Source organism: Oncorhynchus mykiss, chromosome 2, assembly GCF_057628025.1.
Source record: "Oncorhynchus mykiss isolate SJ-2025 chromosome 2, ASM5762802v1, whole genome shotgun sequence".
Lineage (NCBI taxonomy): Eukaryota > Metazoa > Chordata > Actinopteri > Salmoniformes > Salmonidae > Oncorhynchus > Oncorhynchus mykiss.
The window spans coordinates 72,952,133-72,964,511 of NC_143023.1; the positions used below are offsets into that span (position 1 = coordinate 72,952,133).

A 12,379-nucleotide genomic window follows, 5' to 3' on the forward strand; every position below is an offset into this window, starting at 1 on the left:
TGCTGCCCCCAGTCCCCGTTTAAAGCTTCACACACACTTATGTAACGGCTTTGTTTTCTTTAGCTATTGTAATTGAATGGACAGCAAAAAGTCTGCTCAGCTCTGCTGTGAGTCAGTAGAGTGACATTGATGAATGTGTTTCAGGACATTCTAATGAGCCTGGCCAAAGCGGTGGCCAACGCAGCTGCAATGATGGTCCTCAAGGCCAAGAATGTGGCCCAGGTGGCAGAGGACACAGTGTTGCAGAACCAAGTGATTGCAGCTGCTACTCGGTGTGCCCTTTCCACCTCACAGCTGGTGGCCTGCACCAAGGTACTGCCCTGACTGACTGCCACACCCCTGTCCCTGTCTCCTGTAGACATGAAGGACAGCTCAGGGCAAGAACTGAGATGAAATAAGAGCTGGCTTACTGAAATTAAATGGCTGTTTGTTTGTCCTATCTCTAAATTCCTAGTACAGAGTAGCGTATGCTAAGTTAGTTTTGTCAACAATAAAATTATCATTCTTGTACACACCAAAATGAGTCCACTAGCACCTCTGAATGTGTTGTTTAATTTTGAGTGGCCAGTCGAGACTGATTGTAGACTGTTCGTCCAGGTGGTGAGCCCCACCATCAGTTCTCCGGTGTGCCAGGAGCAGCTGGTTGAGGCAGGGAAGCTGGTGGACCGCTCGGTGGAGAGCTGCGTCAAGGCCTGCCTGTCTGCAACAGACGACAGTGAGCACCTGAAGCAGGTAGGTGCCGCGGCCAACACAGTGAGCCAGGCACTCAGTGACCTGCTGCAGCACGTACGCCACTATGCCAGCTGTGGTGAGCCCATCGGACGTTACGACCAGGCCACAGACACCATCATGACCGTCACCGAGAGCATCTTCACCTCCATGGGAGACGCAGGTGAGCTCTGGGAGAGGAGAGGCGGATGAAGTTGGGAGGGGAGAGACAGCTAAAGTGGAAGGGGAGGGGAGTGGTTCAGAACTTTTTGGGAGATGGGGAGAGAACCTTTCACTCTTGATTCATCTTGCAAGTATTTTCACATTCCTGGCTAGTTCTGGCATTCAGCAGTTTGAGTCTCAAACCATTAGCGTAGCTATTATCAAAGGACGCAAGATGTAATAATTATCATTCAAGTAGACAGGACTATCCAGCCTGTTTCTTGTCTTTTGATTTTCTTGAGACTTTCACTGGGGTTGTTCCTATGTATTTTGACTGAGTGGGACCTAAGATGTTGTCAGTTTATGGTTTATATTAACCGACCTTCAATACCCTGCTGTCGAAACATTTTCAAAGCCTGAAATGTTTGTTATGGGATGCCCATGAGTCTGAAGAATTCCCAACCCATGCCAATCCTCAAGGGGTCGTAGAAAGCATATCATCGAAAACCACTACAGAGCTTAAAATCTGCTCTCAATCACATTCAGTGCGGCTTTGAAATGTAACTGGAAACATATGACTTTAAAAAGGGCTTAACACTCTGACTTTCGTAAAACATTGTAAAATAAAACTGCAGTAGATCAGCCAAGTATAATTTATTATGAAATATGTCTTTAAAAGTCCCATTTCACTGATAGGGGAAAAATGTGTCTCTAAGGCTGTAGTCTGTAAAGTACCCTCGATGTAGTGCTTTTGATAGTCTTCTCTCAAGTCATTTCTAGCTGGAGGTGGGTGTTTAGCAATAACAGTTTTTATAGGCTGACTGGGGGAAATACGGTATCTTCTGTACAGCACTATAGAGGTTTTATGGTGCTTTTATTCTTCTATTTCCTCACAGAATACACATAAAGACAGATGTATTTTTTAGAACCAGTGAGGAAGACAAAAGTAAACTGCTGTGGTACTATCAGTACGATACCAGAAGGTGAAAAGGAAATTGTGTAGTGTGTGAGGTCCAATGAGGGATCAGTAATCAGTGAGTGTAATCTAGGCCACGTTTCTGTGTAGATACTGTAGCACAGTCGGGAGATATTGACCCTGGCTCTGTCTCTCTCCTCTCTCTCTCCCTCTCTCCTCTCTCTGTCTCTTTCTCTCTCTCTCTCTGACCCTGTGTAGGGGAGATGGTGCGTCAGGCCAGGGTGCTGGCTCAGGCCACTTCTGACCTGGTCAATGCCATGAGGTCAGATGCTGAGGCTGAGGTGGACGTGGACAACTCAAAGAAGCTCCTGGCTGCAGCCAAACTCCTGGCTGATGCCACAGCCAGGATGGTAGATGCTGCTAAGGTACAGGGACAACCACTATGCTAGCCTACTTAGAGTTCTACGATAGATTGTTGTATGCCATTAGTGTGTCAACTGTACAGTATGTCATGTTAGTGTATTATCATTAGTGTCATGTCTACAACTATAACTAGAATTCCACTGCTGTCATTTGTTGGAAAGGAGATTTATAGTATTCCTAATGTAGTCTGGGATGTAGCTTCTCTTTAGAGCTGAAATAATGAAAGCGCAGGACCAATGGTTCTTAATAAGCCCATGGCGCTGTAGACAAGTATAAATGAGCAGGATATTATCAATGTGAAAATGCCAGGCAAGTGAAACGATGCTGATGCTTTTGCTCTGTGACACATTCATCACAACACTGCTGCCATTACAAAGAGGAAATAGGAATCTTGCACTTGTGGTTTCCTTGGAAACTGTCAGAAAGCAGACAGTGTCTAATGCTGCTCTGCATTTAATGCACGGTCACAGTGTTTGGAAATTGTTAAGAGTGCTACTGAGACATTAAATGTACAGTCAGTGTAGGGAAAATGTTCAAAGTGCTACTGAGACATGTGGAGTACAGTCACAGTGTTGGGGAAATGTTCAGTGCTACTGAGACATGTGGAGTACAGTCACAGTGTTGGGGAAATGTTCTGAGTGCTACTGAGACTATGAGAGAGGGTTTGATATTCCCTTTGCCACTGCAGAACTACGATTGTAGTTAGTGGTGATTTTGTTTGGTGTGTGTGCCTGCCTGTGTGTGTGTGTGTGTGTGTGTGTGCGTGTGTGTGTGTGTGTGCGTGTGTGTGTGCGTGTGTGTGTGCGTGTGTGTGTGTGTGTGTGTGTGTGTGTGTGTGTGTGTGTGTGTGTGTGTGTGTGTGTGTGTGTGTGTGTGTGTGTGTGTGTGTGTGTGTGTGTGTGTGTGTGTGTGTGTGTGTGTGTGTGTGTGTGCATGTGTGTGCGCATGCGTACACAGGGAGCTGCAGCTTACCCAGAGAATGAGGACCAGCAGCAGAGGCTGAGAGAGGCAGCAGAGGGGTTACGTGTTGCCACTAACGCTGCAGCTCAGAATGCAATCAAGAAGAAGCTGGTCAACAGGCTGGAGGTGGGTTGGGTGGAGAATGAGAGAATATTGTAACCTTTGTGCTAACTTTGAGTCCCTGTTCATTTGTAGCTTTGTAGCAATCAACGTTTTCGACTTTACACTACTATGTCCTTTTTCACAAACAAACCCCAAACAAACAAGTCCATCCAACACCATGACGCACCATTAAAGAGGAGAGTGTGTCAGACACCCCTACATAGATATGTGTGAAGATGCATAGATCCCCCCCCCCCCCTAAGCCTTAGGAAAGAGCATTGCAAAAGGCTAAATTAAATAGAATGAATTTGCACATATGAGGTGTTGTATTTATTCTCTACATTATTTCTGTTCCTGCAGCAGGAATATGTGAATCCTATTAGTTGTGTGAATTAGTTAATCATAGTGTAAAGATCTGGGTTTAGCCCCTAGTATTAGTAGACCCCTAAAGACCAGACCCGCACTGCACTGGAGCTTCCACTGCACACACTAACCGAAGGCTGGAATCAGTTTGATATCTGATGCATCATTCTCTGTAGCCTGTAATGGCTTCCACTCCAAAGAGGAATCAGAGATAATAAAAAACCATTTAGAATGTAATGTGTTTAGATTAACTGAGCACATACCTTCACCTGCCCATTCATATGGCTGAAATGTCTCTTTCTGATCTCCTAAAGCGTTGTATCTGTTTGGGTTTCAACACATTGCCATGTGTGTTGTCCTTACCAGCACTCTCTGCTTTTAAAATAATACTAAATATGTAGTCTGTTTGTCTTTTCTGTTTCTGTTTCTGTTTCACCAGATAGAAATTAAGTCTCTCTCTCTCTTCCTCTCTCTCTCTTCCTCTCCTCTTGAGAGATGAGCCAGACAGGCAGCATTGTGCAATCTGTTTGTTTTCCACAGGACAAAGATAGCATTGTTGTTCAGGTTCTTGTTTCATCCTACATCCTTCCACCCTCTTCTCTCACCACTTTCCATTTTGTTGATACTTCAAAGAAAGTAATCTGGGTGTGGATTAATGGAAATACAAAAAGTGTATTGTACTGCATTTTGCATTTTGAGAAAATGTTGTCCTCGTCCCAATATACACTACCATTCAAAAGTTTGGGGTCACTTAGAAATGTCCTTGTTTTTGAAAGAAAAGCATTTTTTTTGTCCATTAAAATAATGTCACATTGATCAGAAATACAGTATAGACAGTGTTAATGTTGTCAATGACTATTGTAGCTGGAAACGGATGATTATTATTTTTTATTTTTTAATGGAATATCTACATACAGAGGCCCATTATCAGCAACCATCACTCCTGTGTTCCAATCGCACATTGTGTTAGCTAATCCAAGTTTATCATTTTAAAAGGCTAATTGATCATTAGAAAACCCTTTTGCAATTATGTTAGATATTAACAAGGTCTACAACATTAACAAGGTCTACACTGTATTTCTGATCAATTTGATGTTATTTTAATGGACAAAAAAATTGCTTTTCTTTAAAAAACAAGGACATTTCTAAGTGACCCCAGGTGTGTGTGTGTGTGTGTGTGTGTGTGTGTGTGTGTGTGTGTGTGTGTGTGTGTGTGTGTGTGTGTGTGTGTGTGTGTGTGTGTGCCTTTCATTCAATTATTTGGATTCCACAAAAATCCAACATCTTGGTCAGTTGTTGATGTCCTCTAAGAAATTCTTAAAGAAATCTTTGGCTTAGTTTGTGACACCTCATTATGTTTGATCTATCTGGGAAGCTCAATCTGATACTGTATACAAAGCAGTATTATAAACCAGGTAGTTTGAGTCCTGGATGCTGATTGACTGAAAGCCATGGTATATGAGACAATATACCACAGGTATAATGCAACATTACTTGTTTACTGTTCTAATTACATTAGTAACCAGTTTACTGGTAAGGCACCTCGGGGGTTTGTGGTATGTGGCAAATATATCATGGCTAAGAGCTGTGTCCAGGCACTCCGAGTTGCGTTGTGCTTAAGAACAGCCCTTAGCTGTGGTATATTGGCCACAAACCCCTGAGGTGCCTTAAGTATACCACCCTCATCTATGTCTCTGATGTAAAACGCATACCTACAACAATTGTCAATATCTCTCTCTGTTTCTGGAACAGATTGCTGCTAAGCAGGCTGCGGCTGCTGCTACTCAGACCATCGCAGCTGCCCAGAATGCTGCTGTGTCCAATAAGAACACTGCCTCTCATCAACAGCTAGGACACAGCTGCAAGGTACAGTAATATGGGTAGAGATTGATTCACAGCGAACAGGATCACTGTTAGATCACTCTGGTGAAATACATACAGTATAGAATCAATTACTACATTGGCAGCATTTATATTGCCGGTTTCATTGCATTGATTTAATCAAATGATATGTCTACTTGAAGGCAGTGGCAGACCACATCCCTCAGCTGGTCCAGGGGATGAGGAGTAGTCAGGCTCAGCCAGAGGAACTCAGTGCCCAACTAGCCCTGATAATGGCCAGCCAGAGCTTTCTACAGCCTGGCAGTAAGATGGTGACGTCTGCAAAGTCAACTGTCCCCACAGTGACGGACCAGGCTGCAGCGATGCAACTTGGCCAATGTGCCAAGAACCTGGCTACCTGCCTAGCTGAGCTACGGACAGCCACCCAAAAGGTAAGTTCTGTACCCAGAGGTGTAGCACACACTCTCACAGCCCCCGCAAGGCAGAGGTTGGGGGATTTGGGGGCCCCCAACCACCCCACAACCAAAAAAAGTATACTTTTTATTTTTCATGTTGGGGTTGTTGTCCCCCCGGAGTTTGGGCTCCCCAGATAGTGAACAGCTGTTAATTTTGGGGGGGAATTACAGGAAATTGGCTTTAAAAAGGAAACATTTTATCTCAGCCTCATTGCAAAATGTGTCAAATAGCAGGAAATTAGGTCAGTGATTCTTGAAAGTCGGAACAAAATAGTTGTCCGGTAGGGGAACATTATTTTTATTCTTAAAAGAAAATACATTTTGTTGGATTATTTGAGCTTAAAATGTAGAGTGCCAGTTTTCTTTATTTTAACTCTTTCGTACATTGTAGAATAATAGTGAAGACATGAAAACTATGAACTAGCACATTGTAGTAACCAATCATGTAGTAACCAAAAAAGTGTTAAACAAATCAAAATAGATTTTAGATTCTTCAAAGTAGCCACCCTTTGCCTTGATGACAGCTTTGCACACTCTTGGCATTCTCTCAACCAGCTTCACCTGGAATACTTTTCCAACAGTCTTGAAGGAGTTCCCACATATGCTGAGCATGTTTTGGCTGCTTTTTCTTCACTCTGAGGTCCAACTCATCCCAAACCATCTCAATTGGGTTGAGGTTGGGTGATTGTGGAGGCCAGGTCATATTATTGATGTCCTTTAGTAGTGGTTTCTTTGGCTTTATTGAGGAATCTCAAATATAAAATCTATTTTGATGTAACACTTTGGTTACTACATGATTCCATATATGTTATTTCATAGTTTTATTTTCATAGTTTTGATGTATTCACTATTATTCTATAATGTAGAAAATAGTAAAATTAAGAAAAACCCTTGAATGAGTTGGTGTGTCCAAACTGTTGACTGGTACTGTGTATTTAGGGGAATTTAAAGGAAAATATTTGTTTGGGGAATTTTCTAAATACTTTCAATATCATTGATTTCCATCTCGGCTCTATGGTTGGAAATGCCGTTGTCCGGAGCAAAGGATCCCAAATTCAAACTCTCCAAAAAAAGTGTTTAAAAGTGTTTAAAATTCAAAAAAATAATGGATATTAACTTTAAAAATCTCATGTAGTTTCTTGAAATAGTCCTCTGTAACTTTGATTCCTAAAAGATGTGTCTGAAAATTGGTCAACTCCGTCAGATTTGTCTAAAATCCTAAATTAATCAGGAATGAGCAGTGTACGCTATACCGTCAGGACCCCTTATTCATGTCCTCATTACATGTAGTGCAACAAGACCACTCATGGTCTGTAAAGTTCTCTACTTTTGAGATATTTAAACAAGCAATATTGGAATCACCATGGTCACAACCATAAACTGTCAACTCCATCTGCCTGATAGATTAAGATAGAATATGAATAATGGTTCAAATATGTTACATTTAATTAGGTTTTAGAGTCATAATGCAACAAAATTGCTACTATGTATAGCAATGAAGAATAAAAATGCAATTTCAATTCTGAAAGATCTGATAGAATGGTTATGTTTTTATTGGGGATTGTCAACTCCGTCACTGATGGCTAACCCCCTTAATGAAGATAATGTTTTTTGTCAATATTTAAAAATATATATTTTAATCAATGGACAATAATTGTATAACTGAAATGCATTTTATAGTATCTAATGGAATTGACAAATCCAGTTAGTTGCTTTTTAAGAAGAGGAACGTGATTAAGAGGTTGTTCCTTTAAATGGTGTGATAGCTTTCAAGAATCCCTGAGCTCTAAATCAGCAACATTTTCTCTCATCCTCACAGCAAAATGTGTAAAATAGCATGAAATTATGGAAATGTTTCTCTCTGCTCCATGGCAAAACATTTTATAATTGTTTTGCGGGGGCCCCGTGAAAATGAGCTACGCCACTGCCTGTACCCCTCTATCCACAGCTACTGATAGTCATGTTTTCATACAGGAAGCACAGCTTCTGGGCTCTGTGTGAGAGAGGTTTGTGTATGTGTGCTTCTGCAGGCCCATGAAGCCTGTGGTCCTCTGGAGATAGACTCTGCTCTCAGTGCTGTCCAAACTCTCAGGAGTGAGCTTCAAGATGCCAGGATGGCTGCGCACGATGGGCAGCTCAAACCACTTCCTGGGGAATCGGTCAGTTCATTATAGAATACATTGATTTGTTCCAGTCATGCAAAGCAAATCTGCAGATGTGTGAAAATGCATGACTTTGTGCTCCTGTGTTGTCCCTACAGCTAGAGAAGTGTGCCCAGGACCTGGGTAGTACCTCCAAGGCTGTTGGCTCCTCTATGGCCCAGCTGCTGACCTGTGCTGCACAGGGCAATGAGCACTACACAGGTAGGAAAGCAAACACAACGTGCACTGAGAATTATTGAGCAGTACAAGAGGAATGTTCACCTAAACTTATGACAGACATCATTGAGTGGCTGTGTAGAATGTTTTTTCTGGACTAGACTTATTATTTTCTGTCCTTTTAGTTAGATGCTTTTATTTGACATTAGGGACCGTTTCTTCAAATGTCACAATCAGCTACAGGGTCTCAGTAAAGCTCTACTCTACCAAGTGGGGTAAGATAGGTTATAAAGTAGGCAGTAGAAACCCTAACAATCATTCACTTTCCTTCTACCAATAGATATCCAAGTGTAATTCAATTCTTGATTTAGTGATGATGTTATCACTATTGCCTAAGAGCAAGCAATAAACCCAATGGGTCCTGCTGCACAGCCTGTCATTTTCTTTAGCCTCCATTCTAGCTCCATTTAGTCTCTCAGGAGAATTGATGAAGAAAGATTTGAATAGTGTCTTCTAACCATGGCTGCTCCCTCCCTCCCTCCCTCCCTGGCTGTGCTGCTTCACGCTGGGGCCCAGGGTGCTACTCTCTCCTCATTCATCTTATTTTCACTAGATTCAACATTCCATTAGCAATGGGCTCCACTCGGCTGGATAATGAAATTTGATGCAATTTGCTGCATTCCCTCATCTTAGCTTTGTGTGTAATAAGTAAAGCCCCAATCTCACATGGTGCCTCGTTCTCCTATCTATCTAATTTGTTTTAACAATAGGGGTGCTTTAGGTTGGGCTCACTGTGCTATTCCTACTGTTCAGTTACACATTACCAACAACTCATTCTATTCATTTTGAGCACTAAAGCTGCACCTCTGAATGTGTGTATGTCTTAATACAGGACATATTTAGTGAAGTGATAATGAGATTGAAAGGAAGTGAGATTCAGCTTGCAGTTTGTCGAGTGAATAAATCATGATGCAGCTATCCCGAGTCAGTAGGTTGTTTAGCTGCATCTTAAAGAACAATGAAGAGGCACACTGGGATGTTGACACCAGGTTTTCCGTCATTATTTCCTGGACTAGCTTTGTTAATCCAACTCCAAGACTTCCACTCACTCCAACACTGTCTGTCTCTGTTGTGTGTAGGAGTGGCTGCCAGGGAGACTGCCCAGGCCTTGAGGACACTGGCCCAGGCAGCCAGAGGTGTCGCTGCCAGCACTAAGGAACCCCAGTCTGCGGCAGCCATGTTGGATTCTGCCCAGTACGTCATGGAGGGCTCTGCCATGCTCATCCATGAGGCCCACCAGGCCCTGGTCTCCCCCGGCGACGCAGAGAGTCAGCAAAGGCTAGCACAGGTGAGGAACTCCTGACATGCTGATGTACACATACATGTAATTCAATCATTGCATCCAAACTGCTCGCTTGCGTCAACAAGCATCTGCGTAGCCAGGCGCTAAAATAGAACTTGGTTCTATTTGCGACGCTTGATGTGCTGCAAGTCCCGCCTCTCCCATCTCATTGGTTTTTAGGAGCATATACCCACATGGGTGTTTGAAAGATGAACTGAGGTCCATACTCCAGTTCAATTGGTGGTGATAATGCACCTTAACGTTGGTTGCCAACCTCCATATAATGTCCAAAGAAGAAGAAGCCTGAAGGAGGAGACTAGAAACTGAAGGAGGAGTTACTAGAAAATAACTCGGGTTACCCTTTTATCTGTGGATTAATTGTAGAGGACCTTGTGCATTTCAGGTATAATAACAACCCAATGTTTATATCCCAGGACAAATTATCTAGCACCAAAAAGCTAGCTAGCTAAATTGCCATAAATGCTTAATGCTTTTCGACCTTACCCAAATTAATATACTCAGAAAAAAAATGTCCCTTTTTCAGGACCCTGTCTTTCAAAGATAATTCGTAAAAATCCAAATAACTTCACAGATCTTCATTGTAAAGGGTTTAAACACTGTTTCCCATGCTTTTTCAATTAACCATAAACAATCAATGAACATACACCTGTGGAACGGTCGTTAAGACCCTAATAGCTTACAGATTGTAGGCAATTAAGGTCACCGTTATGAAAACTTAGGACACTAAAGAGGCCTTTCTACTGACTCTGGCAAAAACACCAAAAGAAAGATGCCCAGGGTCCCTGCTCATCTGCATGAACATTCCTTAGGCATGCTGTAAGGAGGCATGAGGACTGCAGATGTTACCAGGGCAATAAATTGCAATGTCTGTGCTGTGAGACACCTAAGACAGTGCTACAGGGAGACAGGACGGACAGCTGAACATCCTCGCAGTGGCAGACCACGTGTAACAACACCTGCACAGGATCGGTACATCCGAACATCACACCTGCGGGACAGGTACAGGATGGCAACAAAAACTGCCCGAGTTACACCAGGAACGCACAATCCCTCCATCAGTGCTCAGACTGTCCGCAATAGGCTGAGAGAGGCTGGACTGAGGGCTTGTAGGCCTGTTGTAAGGCAGGTCCTCACCAGACATCCCCGGCAACAGCGTTGCCTATGGGCACAAACCCACCGTCGTTGGACGAGACAGGACTGGCACAAAGTTCTCTTCACTGATGAGTCGCGGTTTTGTCTCACCAGGGGTGATGGTTGGATTTGTGTTTATCATTGAAGGAATGCGCATTACACCGAGGCCAGTACTCTGGAGCGGGATCGATTTGGAGGTGGAGGGTCAGTCATGGTCTGGGGCGGTGTGTCACAGCATCATTGGACTGAGCTTGTTGTCTTTGCAGGCAATCTCAACGCTGTGCGTTACAGGGAAGACATCCTCCTCCCTCATGTGGTACCCTTCCTGCAGGCTCATCCTGACATGACCGTCCGATTTCCTGCAAGACAGGAATGTCAGTGTTTTGCCATGGCCAGCGAAGAGCCCGGATCTCAATCCCATTGAGCATGTCTGGGACCTGTTGGATCGGAGGGTGAGGGCTAGGGCCATTCCCCCCCAGAAATGTCTGGGAACTTGCAGGTGCCTTGGGGAAAGAGGGGGTAACATTTCACAGCAAGAACTGGCAAATCTGGTGCAGTCCATGAGGAGGAGATGCACTGCAGTACTTAATGCAGCTGGTGGCCACACCAGATACTGACTGTTACTTTTGATTTTGACCTCGCCTTTGTTCAGGAACACATTATTCCATTACTGTTAGTCACATGTCTTTGGAACTTGTTCAGTTTATGTCTCAGTTGTTGAATCTTATGTTCATTCAAATATTTACAGATGTTAAGTGCTGAAAATAAACGCAGTTGACAATGAGTGGATGTTTCTTTATTTTGCTGAGTTTAGTTGGTTCAGAGTTTGATTTGCTAATATTTATTTCAACCTGTGTGTCCTGATTCCGTCTGGTGTGGATGGACAAAATCAACATGCAAGCAATGGCACGCGCGTGTGCCCGGTCTAGTCAGCGTGTGACAGAATTCCTGTATTGACGTCCTATTCAGACAGTTGTGTTAATGTTCCAAGCACAGTCTTTTCTGTTGGGCTCTTTCCTCTCCTCTACATTCTGGATGATAACCGATTTGTAAACACTTCTACTTTCCATAACAGTTATCTGCTTTAAGGGTTGCTATTTTCTCTTCTCAGTCTCCTGCTCACAGGAACGCTAGCTCCAGTAAAACTGCTTATTTGCAGCAGGGCCCTTTGGGAGATAAACATATTGGTTGGCATATGTCTGTGACGGTAGCATAAATTAGTGACATGGATTGTCGTGCTCCGCTTGCAGGCTGATTTGCATTTAAGATGTTTTTCCTTCTCAGAGCTGTGCTCTGTGACTGTGGAGCGTGGTTAGAATGTGTAATGTCAGCCCACTGACAGGCTGATCTGTGATGTGTTGCAGGTGGCCAAGGCAGTGTCCCACTCTCTGAATAACTGTGTGAACTGCCTGCCTGGCCAGAAGGATGTGGACATGGCCCTAAGAAGCATCGGAGAGGCCAGTAAGAAGCTGCTGGTGGACACTGTGAGTCCTGCTGCCAGACTGGCGAGGCTGCAGTTTGGAGTGTTGATTTTATTACACATCTGAACACGAGTGCTTATAGAGAGTCAATGCTGTCCTAAACCTAAATACACAGTTGGCATATTTTACCTCTAGTCATTAATCATCTACGCAGA

General features: G+C 43.4%; 1 protein-coding gene across 1 annotated transcript in view; it reads left to right on the top strand.

Moving 5' to 3' along the window:
* Positions 1–12,379, top strand: part of tln2b (talin 2b) — a 144,930-nt gene that overhangs the window by 97,103 nt on the left and 35,448 nt on the right. The window contains exons 19-28 of the mRNA XM_036954991.2: positions 145–312; positions 598–892; positions 2,045–2,211; positions 3,167–3,295; positions 5,387–5,500; positions 5,659–5,907; positions 7,962–8,090; positions 8,192–8,294; positions 9,389–9,597; positions 12,108–12,227. Coding sequence (XP_036810886.2) covers positions 145–312; positions 598–892; positions 2,045–2,211; positions 3,167–3,295; positions 5,387–5,500; positions 5,659–5,907; positions 7,962–8,090; positions 8,192–8,294; positions 9,389–9,597; positions 12,108–12,227 — 1,683 coding nt within the window. The remainder of the gene's footprint in view (positions 1–144; positions 313–597; positions 893–2,044; positions 2,212–3,166; positions 3,296–5,386; positions 5,501–5,658; positions 5,908–7,961; positions 8,091–8,191; positions 8,295–9,388; positions 9,598–12,107; positions 12,228–12,379) is intronic.